Genomic DNA, 21,234 nt, shown 5'->3' on the forward strand with positions numbered 1-21,234 from the left:
CAGATCTACAAGCTCACAACTCATCTTATCGTTATGTGTTGGGAGCTTGTAGATCTACCAGTTTTTTTTTTATGTTTGAAAACTATCACTTAAAATGACACGCCCAACAACACATGGACGCCATGTTGTGGTTAACGCATCAACTTGGACACTATTGTTGGCGGTGCTTCAGAAGCTGCTGTGTTTGTATATATTATTTAGTATGAGCGTGTTGCACCCAGGAGAGCCAAGAAGCGAGGGCTCATTAAAATGTTCATCAATGACTGAAAAATAAAACAAAGAAGAAAGAGGAACAATTACAAGCCTAATTAGATAAACAGAGCACGTTGTTGTGTTTTTTTGTCACATTGTGTTGAGTTCAGCCCCACTTTCTCTCTCCACCCTCTACAGTGTTTTCATTAGGCTGCAGCCTTTTCTCTTGGCTTCAGTGTCAGTTTATGCAGTAGAGTTGATTAGTTTCTGTGTTCCCTCTCTCGCCTGCTGAGTCGGCCTTCCCCATCCAGCTAAATGGCTCCACTGGATGACTGCTTGACGTCCCCTTGCCAATTACAGCACACTAACGAGTCAAATGCCAGTTTGCCCTCATTAAGCATTGAATAAGCTGAAAAGTGAGAAAACTAATCGTGCAGTGCAGTAGGCGTGTAGTAACGCTCTGCAAATGTCAGTCATTTCAGATGGCTGAGGTGTGGTAGAAGGTGCAATTAGTTTGTGTGTGTGTGTGTGTGTGTGTGTGTGTGTGTGTGTGTGTGTGTGTGTGTGTGTGTGTGTGTGTGTGTGTGTGTGTGTGTGTGTGTGTGTGTGTCATGTGTTGTCATTTTGTGAAATGACTCAAGCGCAATTTACACTTTGTTGTACGACGGTGTTGCACGCCCAAAATAGCCGCGATGCCATCGTATGATGGGGCATGAATTAGGCATTACTCTGTCTGGCTGTTGACATTTAACCTCATTGGTCTGTGACCTTTCTTATAATCCAGGGTCTTCCTCGAGGACCTGGAAGGCTGCCTGGAGACTCCCGAAGGGGTAGGGGGCTGTTTTCTGGCACGGGTGAGTAAAGCCAACAACTCAATGTCTTCATTGTCTAGCAACATGTATTTTTACTATATTTGATCGCCAGTACATCAAAGTCAAAGAAGGATTTCTGTGCCCCACATACCTCTTCTTCTCCTCCAGAAAGAGAACTTCCAGATGTATGAATGCTACTGTCAGAATAAGCCTCGCTCCGATGCCCTGTGGAGACAGTTCTCAGACTGTGCCATCTTCCAGGTTGGTGTCGCTGGGAGTTTTAAGCCTAGTTCAGACCAAAGCTTAGCGACGAGACAAAACCGCTTTAACCACTTAAAGTGGAAATGGAAAAATATGTTTTTCACACTTTTAGAGCGTATCCCTGGTCATAATTGGGGCATCCTAACCTAACCCTAGATGCCAAAAAAGAGGGGGGGGGGGAATCCATGTTTGTGTATTTTTATGCCAAAAGTCACATTTTAATTACTTCCTGTCGAGTATAATATATTCCTTAGGAATATATATGAATCTTGATTTTATTCTCCTGCGTGATTCCCTTAGCTCATGCTCTCCTTGTCTTGTCCCTGTCTCAAGGAATGTCAGAAAAAACTGGAGCACAAACTTGGTCTGGACTCCTACCTCTTGAAACCAGTGCAACGTCTCACTAAATACCAGCTGCTACTTAAGGTTGGAGAAAGAACGGCATCGCACAACACACTCAACAGTGAAAATTAAAGTGTTAATTTAACTCTGGATAGGGGAAAAAACTGTTCCAAATGGGCCCTTACTGGTCCAGTTTGAGAGGCCTGTCATACTCTATACTCCATTCAATTGGATTGGAGATAGACTGAGCATTCGTGATAACAAATCCATGTCCCTAAAACCCAGAACTAATCAGCATGAGATTGCACAACCCTGTCTGGGGTTAGGCCAGAGTGCGACATATATTGAAATTGCTTTTTAAAATCCTTTCTAGTATTGCCCCCATTCATTGTGCATGCTCGTGCATACTTTGTTCAGGAGCTGCTGAAATACAGCGCAGGCTGTGAGGGGGCCACTGAGCTGCAGGGGGCGCTAGCAGCCATGCTGGATCTGCTCAAGGCGGTCAATGACTCCATGCATCAGATAGCCATCACAGGATATGAGGTGGGCATTGTGTGGGTCCATGTTTGTGTGTGGTGGGAGTAATCAAACATAATATTTGCTGTCGGGGAACTCGGAGAGAAACCTTGTATCTCCCAAGTTTCACATTTCTATGGTTGTATTTTATTTTATTAAAGCCCTACTTCATCATACAAGAGTGTCACACAAAATTTGTGAAAATAGCAGATCTACTGTACAAGCACACAAGCTTGTGAGCTTGTAGACCTGCTATTTTACCAATTTTAAAAGGTTTTTAAAATAATAATAGAAAAGGAACAGTTTTGGACATAAAGTAGAGTACAAGGTTTCGACCTTTTTTGCTCTTACATGACTCGTGTACATTTTGCAAAATCATTACAGAAAATGTATGTTCTTTAAAAAACTAAATGCATAAACTGTCTTTTGCCATGAATATTTGATACGTATCTGTTAAGACCCTAGTGAGAACGAAGGCTTTATTTTGTGGGTTGCTTTTCCATTTGGATCGGACTGAAACGAGAGTGAAACGAACCCAATCTTTTGTCTGGTTTTCTCTGGCCATGCAGGGAGAGCTGTGTGACCTGGGCCGTGTGCTCATGCAGGGCTCCTTCAGCGTGTGGATCAGCCATAAGAGAGGCCCCACGCGCATGAAGGAGCTGACCCGCTTCAAGCCCATGCAGAGGCACCTGTTCCTGTACGAGAGAGCCCTGCTCTTCTGCAAGCGCAGAGAGGACCCGGGAGAGGGCGGAGACAAGGCCCCGTCCTACGGCTTCAAACACTGTCTCAAGGTGTGTTTGTGTTTGCGTGTGTGTGTGTGTGTGTGCGCATGTTGGGAGACTTGCACTTTAGGGCTGCACCTATCAATTATTTTCTATCGATTACTGTTTAAATTATTAATAGAATAATAAAAATTCATTTTCGTTATTTTGAGTCAAGTAAATCGATTAGTCTCATTAACCACTTAAGCGCTATTTAATACTTGTAAATCTGCTATTTTTGGTACATTTAAAAGATTTTGAAAGAAAAAAAAGCATGGCATTTCGATTTCTTTTTAAATAATTGATTAAATCTATTACTTCGATTAATTGTTGCACCCCTAATGCACTTGCTGTTAAAGCTGCACTATGTAACTTTCCTCTTCTACCCTGGATTTGAACCCTGTGCAAGTGCTGACATTTTTACCACTGAACTGATGGAGCCTGCCTGCTTGCTCAGGAGATACATTTAATCTTGACCATCAGGTCATGTCAGATCCTGTGTCTAGGTGAGACATGACCTTTGACACGATCTAAATGTCTCAATAGCAGGGAGACAAAATACAACCATCCCAATTGTGTACTGTAAGTTATATTGTATTAACATACTCTACCATACAGATTGGAAAAAAAATCAATTGTATTCATTATAAAAAAGTTACACATTAAGAGACATGTTTTGGTTTGTGTCTTTATGCACGGAAGTCAGTGCGGATGGTGGTGTCACACCAACAGCTGCCACTGCACTTGATTTATTATTGAGGCTGAGGGGAGGAAGCAGTCACACGGCTGTGTGTGTGTGTGTGTGTGTGTGTGTGTGTGTGTGTGTGTGTGTGTGTGTGTGTGTGTGTGTGTGTTCGTGTGTGTCTTGCCACGGAGCAGATGTTTTAAGTGATGTAAGTCTGATGTGCGACGGGCGTTGCGTTTCGTACGCCTCGTCCTCCTTGATGCCGTGTTGTGAGCATGTGTTCCTCTCGGCAGATGACTGCGGTGGGGATCACAGAGAACGTCAAGGGAGACGTGAAAAAGTTTGAGATCTGGTACAGCGGCAGGGAGGAGGTGTACGTGATCCAGGTGAGAGGACACTTCTGGTTTCACTGCTGGATCTACCAGATATACGTGTACGGCACTGTATGTTAGAGATAAATGATTATATTCACACATTAGCCATTTTGTTCTACTTACTGTATGTGGATGCATTCATGTAACTCATTATCGTCAAGTAAATAGTGTTTTTTTTCAACAGCATTGTAAGCATTGTATTTCACTCTTAAAATGCAATTTCCTATCTGCTGTGGCTGCCGTGTTAAGTGGTCAGATGGGTGGGCCGCGTACATTTTCAGAGCATGTTATGATCAATCCATCGATTGTGTGCCGGCTTGGATCAATGGAACTAGCAAAGTGTGCTTTAAGTTAATTTTTTAGCAGAATCATAATGAAAACTCACTTGTCAAGGTTTTAAAGAAAATGTCATACCTTGACATTTAGTTTATCATTAAAACCTTAGTGTTTTGCCAATTATTTGGGGGCACACTTGCAATATCCTCGCCACTGCTGTAGGTGTTAGTGGGCATGCACGATGTAGATGCATTCCTCGGACCATCTCTGACACGTGCTTATGGATCCCACCGCAGTTCTAGGAAGACCCGCTGTGATTGGCCAGTAGTCGCTGTGATTGACAGTTCTTCCTTCGTAGCGTTTTTGCAACTATGCCTAACCCTAACCTTAATTCTAACCTTAAAGGAGTAGTTCACCCCAAAAAATATTATATTACTTATTATCTATCAATTACACACCCCACGAAGCCCAAGGAGATTTTTTTGTTTTTGACGCATTCCTAAGCCAATAATTTGATGACCGGCGGAGTCGTGTGTAATTGATAGAAATTTATTTTGAGTGAACTACTCCTTTGACCTCAGTAAAGCTATGCCTAAACCTAACCTCAGCATAACTATGCCTGCCAGGAAGCCAATCAGACACAGGTATGGGCGGGTCTATGGGTGGCCTATAACTTTGGTGGAATCCATAATGTAGCATCTCTGATATGTTGTGATCTCCCAGGCTCCCACGGTGGAGGTAAAGATGGCCTGGCTCAACCAACTCCGCAGGATCCTCACCAACCAGCAGAAGCTCCTGAAAGGTCTCAATGCGTCTGCATGTCGTCACTGTCGTGTGGAAACCTTGTATGTCCAAAACCGTCGCTTTTTTCAGGAAACTGAAAAAATAACCTGCGTTCCAATTGATCCAATGTAGTTATTATTTAGTCACAAGCTCTTGTTAAAGGTTCTATGACATTCATTTTCCCTTTTTTATTTTTTTTTGGGGGGTTTTATGACCTCAATTACACCCAAAAAATCTGAACTTTGAACATTCAGTGGATTTTCTGGGGTCTGGGGTTTTCTGAATAATTAGGCTGAAAAGTAATCTGAGCTTGGCCCTTCGGCAGTGAAGTCACAGGCAATTAATCCCGCCCACTCTCCTCCTCGCCCCTCCCCTCCCCTATCCTTTCCTTTGGGGGGGGGGGGGGCGGAGCAGAGGCGATGATTGACAGGCAAAATCCCTCAACAGCGACACCCGCAGGCAATTTTTTCATTGCAGTTGAAAAGGCTTTAGAAATGTGAGAGAAAAACACCTGCCATGGATCAATGGAGTGGATTTTTATGTTAAAACTTTTTATACACGTTTGAAGGACCATGACAAAGACTTTTAATGTGTGGTAAAACTGAACGTCATGAAACCTTTAATGCTTTTCTGTGGTTCAATATTTAAAGAACCCAAAGACAGACTTTCACTTAATTTTCATTGTAGATCGGCTATTTTTGCTACCCTGCTTTTGTGTGCTTTTTACCCCTTTTTCTCCCCAATTTAGACCTTATGTCAATTATTTACTTCTTACCGACTTACCTGCCAATGAGGAGCCCTTACCGGGAGAACGACTCCTCCCGCCCACACTCCCTTCTGACAGGTGCCGCCCCAGCCCGTAGCAATACGTGACACCGATGTCACCCTCCCCGGCTGGCTTCCCTCCCCTGAACACGGGCCAATGGTGTTTGTATAGACTCGATAAAGCCGGGTGCACCACGGTGGATTCGAACCCACAGCCTAGCATGACGAAGTAGGGCATTAATTTACGAAAAAACATAAAAAAGTTGAAATAATGAGATACAAGGTTTCTGCCCGACAGTGACGATATAATACCACTTTAACTCTGACGTCCCTATTATGGGCATATCATAATATTCAATCATTCCCCCTAAAACAGCAGCTCTACAAGCTTGTATATCTGCTATTTTCAGCAAAGAGATTTGGTGTAGAGGGAAGAAAGGAGGGGACCAAGTATAGACCCCTGGGGGACCCCAGTCAGTGAAGTGTATAGGATTTAAGTGGTTTACACCCTTAATTTAGTTTTGTTGAATGATCCGGATGCGACCAAATTATTTTGTTTCTCTTTCTTTCTTTCTTTCTTTCTTTTCTTTTCTTTTTCACCTCCTCCTCTTCCTCTTCCAGATGAAGCTTATCAGCACCACATGGTTGAACACATTCCCCTCTCATCGCTGTCTGAGAGGTCAGTCAGTGCCAGACTGTGGCTGGTTACTCATGGCTATCAGTGTATTCTTCTGTTTGTAGAACAGTGTTCTCAGGGCATGGCTTAGCTCTGGTCCTGAGGGTTAGCGGGTTCTCTCTAACACTCTGTTAGGAGCAGTGCTATTCCCATGGACCGAAACTTCCACTACCGTGGGAGGTCTCCAACTGTAGTAGAAATAAAGAAAACTATTTCACTACTCACAATGGTCCGTTCTGTCGGACGTTTGGGGTCCTGAGACTTTCCCACCACGAATAATGATCCTTCAACTACACCAAACAGCCTTTGTTTTGATGAGTAGCAAAATAGTTTTCTTTATTTCTACTACAGTTGGAGACCTCGCACGGTAGTGAAAGTTTCTGTCCATGGTTAATAGCACCGCTCCTAACAGAGCGTTAGCGAGTTCTCTGGACCAGAGCTAGGCATGGCTATGTACACACACACACACACACACACACACACACACACACACACACACACACACACACACACACACACACACACACACACACACACACACACACACACACACACACACACACACACACACACACACTACTGTATGTACTGTATATAAGTAACTGCACTACTATCTGCCTTTTGCTGAGTTTTCATCTAATCTTCACTGCTTCAGTGAATGTGTTGTGAGGGTTTTGTTGAGCCTTGGGCGTAGGCTGTTTGTGTGTATGTGCGTGCGTGCGTGCATGCATGTGTGTGTGTCTGTGTCATACTACAACTACAGCGTAACACAAAAGTATCCAAAATAGCAGATCGACAAGCTCAAAATGCGTCGCTTTGTTCCGCATTTCGAGCATGCGGATCTGCTATTTTGGATACAGAAAGTGTGTGCGTATGCTTGTGTGTGCGCGTGTGTGTGTGTGTGTGTGCGCGTGGGTGTGCGTGTGAGAAAGGGGCCAGAGTGGCTCTCTCCTGTGGTGTGTGGTTGCCTATCCCCACTCCTGCCATGCCGTCCCTGCAGGGGCGTGCGTCCGTCCAGAGGGGTTCCCAGGGGCTGTCTGCCGGGGCTGGACTTTGTCTCGCTGTCAGCCGATGTCTTTCTGTGCCTGCGGTCCCGGAGCCCCCGCCCCAGAAGCCCCCGGCAACGGCCCCGGCCACGCCCCCGCCACCGCCCCCAGCGCCACTGACCCAACCCTGACGCTCAGTGGTAAACTCAGCCTTGGCCCGGCCTGGTTCGACTCGCCTCGGCATGGCCCGGCAAAAAAAAAAAGAAACCCAGGGCTGCTGTGTTTGCATACTGACCGTCACCTGCTACGAGCCATAGCTGCCATTATGGCTCATAACTAACCCTGCCCCCCCCTACACACACACACACACACACACACACACACACACACACACACACACACACACACACACACACACACACACACACACACACACACACACACACACACACACACACACACACATTGAGAGGCCAGTGTCCCCGCAGAACTGCCTCAACTCACATGGCTCCAGCAATCACTGCACTCATCTTTGCATCTCCCGATCTGCAATTCTGCATGCAATGCAAAGGGTTCAATTCAAATAACAAAAAAAAGGAAGAAAAAGAAAATGAGAGAATGTTTTGGCTTGACTTCATGAATTTTCTACATTTCCTCATGTCAGCTGCTTTTTTTCTTTTTTTCGATGAGTCCCGTTTTTTGAGATCTAATCCGATTCCGTTCCAAACTGAACTGGAATCAGGTTTAGGAGAAAACATTTCTCTCCCAAACGAAACATTTTACGTTTCGTTGCAACTCAACGTCCAAGTGCTCTTATTTGGATCTTGATAAATGGAGACCAGATCTTTTGGCTCGTTTTTGACCCGTGTCCAACCTGTGTTGACATTATGATGGTCAGCCTTCCCTCTACAGAGGGGCTTGCAATGTGGCTGCTCTGCTCTGTGTGCTCTGCCCTGCTGTCTGGCTTGCGCCTGAACGGTCATGGCTGTATGAGTTTGCACTGGACACCAGTCACTCCTCCAGACACCGATCCGGGGAGCAGCTTTTCTATTCTCTCTCACGGGTCTGGGTTGTATTTCAAAAAGGTCAAAAGCTGCTCCCGTAGATCTGTGTGGCTGAGGATAACATCTGCCCTGAGTGTGTTTGATCACTTTGCACACCGCGTGCCATGCAGAGCAGCTTATAACGGATGTATTCCATGGTGCGGTTTCTTCCAGCAAACAGCAGAGGGCGTCAGTGAGTTCAGATGAAACTGAGTCGGGCCGGAGCAGTCCGGACCCCCAGTCTCACTCCCCCCCTTCTCATCGCCGCAACCGCAGGAGTGAGTACAGCACACACACACACACACACACACACACGCACACGCACCCCCACACGCACACGCACACACACACACACACACACACACACACACACACACACACACACACACACACACACACACACACACACACACACACACACACACACACACACACACACACACACACACACACACACACAGTGTCATACTGCTGTTTCTGAGACCCAGGTTGATGTTTGACTTCCTCCTCCTGAACAGTGTTACTGGAGATTATAGCCTTCCATTACCAATGATACTAATTGAGTGGTCCAGACTAGAGATGACTTATTTCTATAGCCTGGTTCTCTTGAAAAAAGTCAATTGCATTGGATATGTTATTATTAAAATAGATTCTGTGGCAAATAAAGGTTTATGATACTTACACGTTTAGTTCCGCAATATGATCTTCTCAAATTAACACCCGTTTTGTGTTTTTGCAAGTTTGCAATCACCTGGAGTAAACAGCTAACGTGTGTGTTTGTGTCTCTCTGTCTGTCTGTCTGTCTGTCTGTCTGTCTGTCTGTCTGTCTGTCTGTCTGTCTGTCTGTCTGTCTGTCTGTCTGTCTGTCTGTCTGTCTGTCTGTGCGTGTGTGCATGCATACGTGTGTGCGTGCTCCCAGGTTGGCCCGGCGCTCACCACTCAGTGGACATCTGTGAGAGCTTGGAGGAGTGGTCTGGAGGACAGGACCCCTCCCAGCCCTCTGACACGGAAGAAGATGGCACCGGACAACTGGTGAGCATACTACCACCAAAGATATTCAATTATTTAGAAAGATACGACAGTCTCTCTCTCCCTGTTTCCTGTCTGCCTCTACTGCAACTATAAATAAAGGCTAAAAAGCCCCCAATAATATCTAAAAGAAAAATAAGTTGTTTATTAACCTAATCTTTGTCTTAACACAATGTTAAACCTACAGGCGACATCATGCCTATCTGTAATTTCAAATTGAGATTATTTATTTATTTATTATGATAATCGATGGATGAAGATAACACAAAAAAATTGTCATTGTACGATCCCACAGATGGTAACTGGCAGGAATTATAGAAATGGGTGCGGGATATAAATTTCATTAAAATAATTAATTGGACAGAAGTTTTGTATAAACATCCAAGTACAGTCATCAACATGTTTTTATCACCAGGAAAAGACAAACTCTAAAATACTTTTACCACTACCTAAAAAAAACACTAAGTTTTATATACATAATGATTTTTGACAAAACATATGTAATAAACAAACTTGATTTTGATTTCATGGGGTCTTTAAAGACATTGAGAAGGACAACTACAGTATATGGGATCCACTGCTGGGTTTCCAAGCAAAACTGTGCTCACTAATTTAACTTTGCACTGTTTTGCATCTCTGCACCTCTCTCAGTCTCCAGGCAGATACAAGGCCTTGGCAGACTGTTGTAGGAACGGACCGGACAGCGTCACCATCAAATGTGGCGATGTCATCCACCTGCAGCACGAAGGCAGCCAGGGCTTCTGGTGAGTATTTTGGCCTGACACCGGGCACATGGACGAGGGATCTCTTGCGACAGGGTTGGAGAAACTGTCCCGTAAGACGGAAATGGCAGGTTTGTACCCTGTCGCTGCCAGGGTGTGTGTCCATCGATGGCCGTGTCCTATGGAAGTATTCGCGAACAAGACACTTAATCTACCTTACCTACTAGCTAGTTCTTGGCCACTGGAAATGTTTGATCTTCTCCAGGAGCATGGACTTGAGCATCTCTACATCCACAGGCAGAGGGTGAATGTGGGGATGTTCAAGGAACTGGCCATGATAAAATATAGAGCTAAATGGTTGGAAGAAATCAATGACAAACCAGATTACGTACATATTGTCAGTTTAAAACTGTGTATGAATGTGAAAAATATGTTGTGTATGATCTATCTAAGAGCCAGCCATCTCTGTGTGCACAGTTTCGCTCTGGAATATTGCCACTACATATTGAAACAGGACGGTACACTGGAACAGAAGTAGATCAAAGACTAAAAAATATGTAATTAATTCTTTGTCACTGCATATTTGCACGTACGTGAAATTAGTCCTCTGCATTTTACCCATCCTATAATCACTAGGAGCTCGGGGAGCAATTAGGGGTTAAGAGTCTTGCTCAGGGACACATATCGACACATTGCTGGCATGGCCTGGAATCGACCTGGGACAACCAGGAACTCTGGCTCCCCAGGCGGGCTCACTGACCACTCAGCTATGGCCGCCCATTTTTTTCAAAATAAAATTGTAATGGTAATTTCTTTTCTTTTTTTGTATTATTATTATTTTTTTATCTCAAAGGAACTAGGAGAAAACGATTTTCAAAAAGTTAATGCTCCATCCACTTCAATGTTAAAAAGTAAACTGAGAAAAAAAATCACATTTTTCCATTTTTCCTGCCTGTGGCACAGGGATCAACAAGCTTGAAATAAGCCTGGCAGTGAATGAGTTAGAAAAACACTCTTTGACAAAGTACATGTACAGTAGGTCTGTCCCTGGATAATGATTTAGTTAAATATTTATTAGATCACATTTTATCCATAAAGCCTGGAACAGAAGAAAACATGCAACTTATGCATAGTGGCACTGTGATGGATCATACCACTCGTTCTTATGAATATCACCTTGTTTAAGTTAACATTCAAGTCTGTCTTCTGTTTATTTTCTCCTTGTTCTTTTCTCTCTCTCTCTCTCTCTCTCTCTCTTGCCCTCCACTCTCTAGTTTGAAAATTAGACTACCAAACTGTCTCTGTACTTTTGATCAGAGTCATGTATACAGTATGTGGTATTTATTATTATTTTGTTTATTATTTTGGTGTCAGCATGTTGGCACTGGAAATATTGTGTTCTTTAAATTGTGTCTGAATAATCCTGTAAGGCATGGGCTGTGTTGGGGCAGCCAGACACAAAAATTAAATTATTCATTCATTCACTCATTCATTCATATTCATTCATTCACCAGTGTAATGAAGCTGCTTGTCTGTCACTGTGTCCAGGGTGCTGAAAACGCAGCTCAACTATTGCACACCTTTAAGTCGCCTCATTTGTATAGCACTTTTTGAAACGGAGTTACAAAGTGCTTCATGCGCAAGATATTTGAGCCTGACGTCAACGGTCAATGCCAAATATTGGAAAGAAAGTGCAAAATAAATGAATGTTTCAAACCTGGATCAAACAAAAATGAAAACAACCTTTATGTCAGTGAAGTATGTTGAATGCACACTCATGCTCCTGTTTCTTTCACTAACCCCCTCGCTTCATCTCTTCCTTCCTCCAGGCTTGTGAAGAACTTGAGTCGGCGACAGGAGGGCCTCATCCCAGCATCCAGCCTCCAGATGATCTTAGGAGACAGCAGTCGAGGACACTCCACCAGACTGGGAGGTAAAGGGAACGGGGTTGGGAGCATAGTACTGTACAGGTACCATGAATGTATCGTTAGCCTGATAGCATAATTGCCTAAGTAATTTTTGGGCCAAGTTGACATTTCTGCCTTTCTTTCTTTTCTTTTTCTTTTTCTTTTATTTATTCAGGGGAGCCCTTTGAGAGCAAGCTCTCTTTTTCAAGGACGCCCCGATAACAACATATAAAATACATACATAATGAGAAACAATAACAAACAGTTGAATCACATTACAGTGTCACAGATGCAAATAAACATAGTGTTACATGAAACGGGTGCAGTCACTATGTAGTGTGTCGTCAAGAAGCACCCTGAATGTCTCTATTGAGACAGTTTCGACAGCGTAACCAGTTTCGCCTAACTCTACTCTCCTAACACTGCTGCCTAGTATGTTGCCTATGTCCTCAGCATCAGAATGCTTGTTACAGTACATTACAAAATGACTTAGGCAGAAAGTGATTTTTTAAAACCTTAAAAATATGACTTAGACAATTGTGCTTTGAGGCTGACGGTATAATATACAGTATGTGTTCAGAGAATTCAGAGAGTGTTTCAAATCTCTATATTCTCCTGTAGACTCTGGGAACCTGAAGGCCAGAAAGCTCAGCAACCCATAGAAGGAAGAAAAGCACAACAGAATGCATCATGGGTAAACTTTGGACTTACAAACATGCCCCCAGACAGACAAACAGACATGACGACACAGCTGTCCCATAACTGATGGAGTCTACTACTGCGTTCCTCTCTCCATCGGCTTTCCCCACAGCATTCTGGTCAGTAGGACAAGTACAGTACGTGGAAGTCTGTGGACTTTGCCTTTACCCCAGCTTTTGATTGACAATCTCCTGGATCAATGCTTTTATTTTTGCTTCTTCTGTCTCCTTCAGTGGACACCATCACTGAATGTGATGGACAGATGGACAACAAAATGTGGCACCAGCAATAAGGCACAGGAGCTATTTGGAACTATTAAGACCTATTAGCTCTCATGGAGAATCAACAGCCTATCCCTGGCTGCGGTTTAATCAACAGTTTTTACTATCTGTAAAAAACATATTTTGTCCATATAGTACTTGATTCAGCTAATGTGTGTGTGTGTGTGTGTGTGTACTGTGTGTGTGTGTGTGTGCGTGTGCGCGTGTGTGTGCAGGGTGTGTGTGTGTGTGTGTGTGAATGGCATGTTAGTGGTTGCCATTATGTGGACACTAACCCAGGATTTGCCTGAAACGTTTCTAGGACAAAAGGACTTTTATACACATGCAGTACAGCACCACTCATTTTTTAACATGTACCTCGTTGTTGACATCTTTCGTTTTACCTCATCATTGTATCTTCATAGATTTCATTCCTTAAGGCACCTTTCCTCTGAAAGAGTTAAAATGCCAAAATGTGCCGTGCCATAATGCCTTTTTATTCCTCCTCTTTTTTTGGAATATTATGCTCTTTTGTAAGTACTGTACTGTTTTGCGTCGCAAGGTCAGTGCTCAGGTACTGTTCCTGCTTCCACCTCACCGATATTCAAGAGGCACTTTAACGTGGTTTAAGGTCAATAGGAAAAAAGAGAAAAGAAAAAGAAATTGTGCTCATCGAACGGTCTCTGCTTTATATCACTGTACGCCTTCCTAATCAGCGCTGTCGTTAGCTTTGTTTGTCACTTGTCAAGATAGGCAGCAGTCGGGGAGACACAACCCACCCCTGCCCCCCAGGTAGTTGACAATAACAGGGAAGATGAAGTCTGACGTTGCTCCGGGTGATGAAGAATGATAGGAAAGTATTCATCAGTCAGGTAGTTGGGAAGACGCTGCTATACAGACACACCTCACAGCCCAGACACTGTCACTCTCCTCTGACAGGCAGACAGACAGACATTCTCTGTGTGTGCGTCTCCATAATGGAGGCAGATTGTTTCCTCTTTGGCATTACAGCTCAGTTAATCTTGGGGCACCCCAATTTGTGGGAGGGGGGTGGGTGGGGGCGGGGGTCATACAACAAACATGAAATATACCCACTGTGTCGAACGCTTAATTAAATATTGATTGCGGACTTATATGAATTTACCACATCAAATCAAGGCCCCAGTAGGAGGGCCGCCTTTGATATGTCGCCTTTGATATGGAAATGAGCCTGGCGAGCGGTAGGGGCCCTGCGCCGCAACATTTCATGTGTTGTTAATTTATTTATTTTGCTATCATGTTGTTCCTTTCGCAGCGTGAGGCGTTGACGCAGCCCCACGAAATGATGTCTCTTTACGTATACGGGAGACACACTTGACTGCACCGCCACTGAGTACTTTTTTTTGTTTTCCCTACATGTACTGTACATGGCAACAACTAAAATACTTTTTTTTTTTATACCTTCAATCCAAAATGCTGCAGATTTTGCACTGAATTTCCAGATATGGGAAAGGGAAATTGTCCAGTGTGTTTGTGTTGCTAAATCTTTATTTATGGCAGGAAAATGCATGGTTGAACTTGAGCAGGTTTGTATTGTTGTTGAGACATGAGACATTGGTCTTGACTGGCTTCCTTTTGTAAAGCCTCTGTATTGTACAGAAATGAATAAAGCATATTTATTGAAATAGTTATGACATTTTATATGCAACAGCCAATGTGAATAAAAATGTCCAATTTGTTATGGTTATCTTTTGTTTAGTTTTTCTCTTTCTTTCTTTTTTAAGTGAACACAGGCTGCTTGTATCAATCAATCAACTTTATTGTCACAACACAATTACAGGTAACGGTGAGGTGAAACGCTTGTTTATGCAGGCTTTCATGTTTGCAGCTCAAGGAGCAAAATAAAATAAAATAATTAGAAGCAAAGAATGTTAAACTAAATTTGCACACAAAGCCTGAAAAAGCAGCATGTTAAAATCAGTATGTTGTCTAAAGAGGTCCTAAATCACATGTAGTGCATTCAATATAGTGCATGTCAGTATCATGTTGCTTAGAAGTCTGAATGGAAGTCCTAAGTGCACATTGTATTTTACACATCCCACAAGAATCTCTTGATGACACATCTTGGAAACTCGAGACTAAAGGTAACAAAAAAATGTGCATGTGAAAAAAGAAAGAAAAAAAGTCTTGGAACAGCAAATTAGTTCAAGCTTATGCTCCTCTCTGCTAATTAACTATTGCTTGTGTTTTGTTTGCCTGCAGATGAGTGATGTACTCTGATTGTCATTTGCGCCATCTAAGTTAACTTTCTTTGTGGCATTTTATTGCTTTATTTACATAGGAGGGAGACAGGAAATCATGGGCAGAGAGAGGGGAGACATGCAAGACATGATGTGAGTTGGATTTAAATTTGTGTCCTCGCATCTCGCAAGGAGCATGTGGTCAGTGCACTAACTGTTTGAACTACCCAGCACCCAAAGTTTGCTATTATAATGTCACTGATATGAATCTGATGTGATATAATCATATCCGTGATATCCATAATTTATTTCAATTTGAATCCAGCCAAAATACTAACCATGCTGGAAATTTTACATATCATGCATGTATCGCAAATAGAGCATCGCAGTTCCCGCCCCTTCCGGGTGCCACTTCAAAAAACTCAATGCATTTTTCCCATTGACATTTCCAAAAATATTTATATCAATTAATTTAAGCCTCGAATCAAGCCATCCAGGGTCCTGGTGAATCATGACCATAAAACGTTTGATTCTGTGAAAAAAACTTTTTGAAAACGGCAAAACAGAGGGTATTTATTAAATATAGTATATCATATCATTAAATATAAAATACAAAAAATCACAGAAAAAAAAACGTTTTATGGTCATGATTCACCAGGACCCTGGATGGCTTGATTCGAGGCTTAAATTAATTGATATAAATATTTTTGGAAATGTCAATGGGAAAAATGCATTGAGTTTTTCCTTCCGGCACCAGGAAAAACCAGGAAGTGGGCGGGAACTGCGATGCTCTATACAAGGGTCAAAGCCCAGAGATTGGCTTTGACAATGAGGTGTCCTAAATAGTGGGACCAGTTGAAAACTGGCCTTTTGTGTCACTCTCAATACAGTATTTTTTTTTGATTGACTGATATTGCTACTATTGATACTGCTATTCATCAGAAATGTAAACAGCACGAGAAAGTCCAGGGGACTTGTTTCCATTGTAGTCCTTTGTAAGTCCTTTTGAAATCAAAAGGGGGATTAAAGGAATTTAAGGTAGGCAGAGATTCAAAATGGCAAAGGGACACATCATTGGAGGGATTGATTCTGTGAACCAGGACTTTATTTCATACATTATGCAGCATGTGCTATTACTATATTTTGTACATTATTGGTTTAAAATGTGCACGTTAAGGCAGTGTCTCATAACTTAAGGGTCAGGTTCATCCACATCGTCTGCCAGTCTGTTCTTGCTCGCCGCCATGACGTATTGTATCCAGCGGTAGTAGTGTGACACGCGGGTGTACACGCCGTACTTCCCCTCCATGGCGCACTCCTCTCCCCAGCTTATGATGCCCGTCAGGAACCAGGTGTCGTGGAAACGGTTGGTGTGCGGGCCGCCGCTGTCCCCCTGGCAGGAGTCTTTGTCGGTGTCGTAGTATCCCGCGCAGAACATGTAGCGGGTGATCCGGGCACTGCTGCTGTCCTTGCACTCGGTCCGGTCCGTGAAGGGCACCTCCACCTTCTGCAGCGTGCTGGAGGTGGCGCCGTGGAAGCGCGTTCGGCCCCAGCCGCTGACCGTGGCCGGAGAGGTCTCCTTCACGATGGCCTCCGTGAAGGCCTTGGGTCCCAGGCAAATGGGCCGGGCCGCCGCGGAGAAGACGATGGGGGTCTCGAGGCGCACCAGGGCGATGTCGTGGTTGTACAGGCTCACCTGGGACCGGTAGCGTGGATGGATGCGCTGCTCCGACACTTCGTGGTCCTGCTCAGTGCCCTCCTTGGTGTAGACGTTGTGCTCCCCTTGCCAGAATACGGGTCACAGTTTATAACAGTATATGATCCATACATGCGAGTCGAGATAGGCTTTTTAACTGTAACAGACATACTGTAACACTGCCTATGCTTCAGCGACATAGTGTTTAACAAGGAGTGAATAAAGACTCTTGATTGGCCATGAGTGACATCCTGTCTTACCCGCTCTAACGAAGAAAGATCCCTGTCCCTCCACCAAACAGTGTGCAGCCGTGACGACCCACAGCTCGCTGAGAATGGTCCCCCCGCAGAAAACCTGACCACTGGGACGCGCCACCAAGGCTACCTGGGCCAGAGCAGGAAGAGAGCTGGTCAACAGCTACAGGTGAGAGAGAGTGTACAGCAAGGGTTCCCAAACTTTTCAGACCGTGACCCCCCAAAATAATCATATTTGAACTGGGGACCCCCCACCCTGACCACTTGCAATTGTAGGAATTACATTTAGTTTGACTCAGTTCCAAAGATATATTTGTGAAAATAGCCAAACTACAATCTCACTTGTGAGCTTGTAGATTGTCTATTTTCACAATGTTTACCTCTTTCTTACGTAACATTTGACAATTTGGCCAGTTTGGTATTAAAAAGATCTTAAAAGTAATTAAATTGTAACTTTAGAAATGTGCATATACCCTGTATACACTTATACTGTATGTTGGTTTGTTTACTGCTGAGTGAGAAAACAATGTTGCACATTAAACTAATCATCTGGGGACCCCCCGAAATTATTTGGGGACCCCGAGTTTGGGAACCACTGGTCTGGTGTACAGTAATGTTTAAGGTCCTGTTACAGTGAAATATAGCCTGTCGTTATCTTTCTTTATCCCCTATAAAGGCGACTATACTAACTTGTGTGTTAGCCTCACCACATCCAAGGTTCAAGTTAGTTTTCAAGCCATTTTTCATACTATACCTTATATACGTTACATTTCATACCTGCCATGGGATCTCTCCAGGTATGACAGATTCCCCTCCAACGATGCGTTTCTGGTCGTTCATAATCCTACTTTCTCTGACCGCCCACAAGGGCAACCTGCTTTGGGCCGGGGATAATGTAAAACCATCTGCGGTTGGAGATGATGCTGTGGTGCCGGCTGGCGTTGGAACGGGGGAGGTAGTGGCGTTGCTACTCATGTTGGTCAGCGAAGTGCCATTTCCGAGACCCACTTCTGTGTCATTTTCGAATAGAGACCTTGTGGACATCCCACTTATCACTGTCAGGGCGTCTCTGCCACACGGATATTCAGCTGCTCACAGTAACATTAGGAACCTTGTTAGAAAAAGTCAGTATTCCAACGTTTAGCTTCTACTGAATATAATAGGCCGGTAATGAATTGGATATAGTTACCGGTTGGCTCACAGTTGAGCCCGTCCTGCGCCATTTTGTATCCCTCTGCACAGGAGCACTTTGCTCCGAAGGTACCCATTGACTCGCAGAAGTGCATGCACTCCCCATTGTTCAAATCACACCTTCTAGCAGTGACTGAACACAGATACCACACACCAACAGTTTAAACTGTGCCACATGTGGCTGTCTGCTCACAATGACATGTGTTAAATCAATGTTCATTGTTCGTTCAACGGCTCTATTGGGTAATATTTAAAACAAGCCAAGAATGGAGCTCTGGGATCATGCAGGTACCAATAAGTCACAGACTGGAACAAAAAGTATATCCAGCATTTAATCAAGTTCTCATGAAATGATCAGATCACAGTCATGTGGGATTAAACATATTTTATCCTGTTTTAAATCCTGCTGTGGGATGGTCACTTACCAATCTCACAGTTTCTGCCGGTGAAGCCGCTGAGACAAGAGCAGGTGTGAGAGCCTAGGTGGTCCTTACACTCTCCCTGGTTCTGACACGGACTAGATTTACACTGGTCTCCATCTGAACACACACACACACACACACACACACACACACACACACACACACACACACACACACACACACACACACACACACACACACACACACACACACACACACACACACACACACACACACACATACTGTAATTAGTGTAACCACTTAAACCCTATATAATTAGTTGACTGGAGTCCCCCATGGCTCCATACCTGGTCTGTTCTTTTTTTTCCTCTCTACATCAAATCTCTCAGCTGAAAATAGCCTATCTACAAGTTCATAGCGTGTCGTGAGCTTGTATATCTGCTATTTCCACCAAATGTTCACCCCAGAATAGTATAGGGTTCATGTGGTTAATACAGCACCATTTGGTACCATGCTATAGTGAGAATTGAATCCTGTACCGGTAGACAAACAGAGGGATAGAGAGCCATACACACTCACATGACTCATTTCTCCCATGTTTGATGTGTTGATAGAGGTCAGTCAGTAAGCAAAAGTCTTACCTATGTATCCCACCCAGAACTCCATCTGAAAAGCAAACAGTAAAGCCTTGCAGATTAATGCAATCCATGTTAACAATAATGTGTATGAGCCAGATTCACACACACACACACACACACACACACACACACACACACACACACACACACACACGCACCGTCAATGCATCATCCTCAAACGCTTCCCTGGCCTCTTCTAGATCACATCTTTCCTCCAGACACTCTCTCTCCAAGTTGCCCGACAGCCACTCCTCAAACACCCCGGTGTTGTGGCGTTTATGTCTCCTTAGTAGGACATTATCTGCTGCTTGGCCAGACAGGAACACATGGGCGCTGTTTGGAGCTGGGGCTAGAAAAATACACACCACAGAAGATGTGTTAACACAGCAGTGGACCCAAACAAGACAAACAAAAATCGGAAGGTTAACTAGATTAACCTACTTCTCACTTTCATAAGTAGTGTGCATATCTGATAAAATAGTTTCGTGATATGACCGTTGTTTCATTTACGATTCAAATTGGCTTACTTACTGAAATTGGTTAGCAAAACATCTAGAAGTATATTCGCCTATAATGGGGGGGAATTCCTGGCTGTTGCAATACCCCACCTCTCTTCTCTACTGCCAGCTCTATACGGACTCATAAATGGATCTCTGACTCGGCGATCAAAATATAACTTTTGAGATATTAAGCGAGTAGTTATGATGTAAATATGAGCCTTATTATACTGTACCTCCCAAGCCCAGCTGACGGTCCAGCAACAGCGCACAGCATAGAAGAGACAAAATGACCGGAGCCATAATACTCTGATACCAAAATACACACACACACACAGTGGGTCACCAATCCAAAGTACAGCACACGGTTGTTTATACTTAATCTGCACCCACACATAGATGTTTGCCCAGTGACTGTAGTAGACTGCAGAATGTGTAACTAATAGTTATTGAGTGTGTCACAACCAGGATGTCTTCTTGTACTGTATGTGCAAGGTTTTAGAGAGTCAGACACGTGCAATAGATTTACAAGAAGGGGAATGTAGAATTGAGACCAGAAGTGAACTTTTATAATAATGCGTGCACTTTAGACTCTTCACCACAAGATGGCGCGCCTATACCTCAGTCTTATTCTCTGTGGTCGGCATAACAAATTTTGTGTGTGTGTGTGTGTGTGTGTGTGTGTGTGTGTGTGTGTGTGTGTGTGTGTGTGTGTGTGTGTGTGTGTGTGTGTGTGTGTGTGTGTGTGTGTGTGTGTGTGTGTGTGTGTGTGTGTGTGTGTGTGTGCGCACGCGCGCTGGAGAGGGCCTGGGAATATATCCATCCAGTCTACATATGTTTTGTGGATCTGGAGAAGTTGTATTGTGGGGGTTGGCCTTTGTCAGGTCTGTGTATTGTCACCTATCCTGTTTACAATTTAAGCATTTAGCAGAGCAGACGCTCTTAATACACAGCGATTTACAGTAAGCAAGGAAAACACGTGGTAATACATCAAATGCATAGAAATAGTAATGTAGGATCATAGGTAAACCAATAACCTATCAATAATCTGTACATTGAAACTATACACACCATAGGATGCCAGGTCTACAAATGACCTGGCATCTGTCCACATAACATGCTATCTAAATTACATTTTAGCCTTTGCATAAGCCTGCAAGGTTGTCAATGCAACTTTTGTGATATTCATGGACAGGATCTCGAGGCACTGTCGAGGAGGAGAGGGTTTACAGTTTGGTGATCTGTGGATTGCATCACTGCTTTTTGC

At 43.7% G+C, this 21,234-nt stretch overlaps 2 protein-coding genes across 2 annotated transcripts in view; one reads left to right on the forward strand and one right to left on the reverse strand.

Moving 5' to 3' along the window:
* mcf2a (MCF.2 cell line derived transforming sequence a) overlaps positions 1-14,815 on the forward strand; it is a 41,013-nt gene extending 26,198 nt beyond the window's left edge. Inside the window, exons 18-30 of the mRNA XM_080415884.1 lie at positions 977-1,046; positions 1,173-1,265; positions 1,599-1,691; positions 2,025-2,150; positions 2,693-2,914; positions 3,863-3,955; positions 4,943-5,021; positions 6,389-6,446; positions 8,647-8,750; positions 9,392-9,504; positions 10,153-10,265; positions 12,053-12,156; positions 12,752-14,815. Of these exons, the coding sequence (XP_080272010.1) occupies positions 977-1,046; positions 1,173-1,265; positions 1,599-1,691; positions 2,025-2,150; positions 2,693-2,914; positions 3,863-3,955; positions 4,943-5,021; positions 6,389-6,446; positions 8,647-8,750; positions 9,392-9,504; positions 10,153-10,265; positions 12,053-12,156; positions 12,752-12,792 (1,309 nt within the window). The 3' untranslated portion in view covers positions 12,793-14,815. The remainder of the gene's footprint in view (positions 1-976; positions 1,047-1,172; positions 1,266-1,598; positions 1,692-2,024; positions 2,151-2,692; positions 2,915-3,862; positions 3,956-4,942; positions 5,022-6,388; positions 6,447-8,646; positions 8,751-9,391; positions 9,505-10,152; positions 10,266-12,052; positions 12,157-12,751) is intronic.
* A 1,685-nt stretch (positions 14,816-16,500) lies between these two features.
* f9a (coagulation factor IXa) lies at positions 16,501-20,270 on the reverse strand (the record flags this gene model as incomplete). The annotated part of the gene is made up of 8 exons (XM_080415600.1): positions 16,501-17,090; positions 17,265-17,388; positions 18,036-18,346; positions 18,448-18,582; positions 18,875-18,988; positions 19,474-19,498; positions 19,629-19,819; positions 20,204-20,270. The coding sequence occupies 8 exons, from the start codon at positions 20,268-20,270 to the stop codon at positions 16,501-16,503; spliced, it is 1,557 nt and encodes a 518-aa protein (XP_080271726.1).
* Between the last annotated feature and the right edge of the window lie 964 nt (positions 20,271-21,234).

The sequence above is a fragment of the Gymnoscopelus braueri genome (genome assembly GCF_963280865.1).
Source record: "Gymnoscopelus braueri genome assembly, chromosome: 20".
NCBI lineage: Eukaryota > Metazoa > Chordata > Actinopteri > Myctophiformes > Myctophidae > Gymnoscopelus > Gymnoscopelus braueri.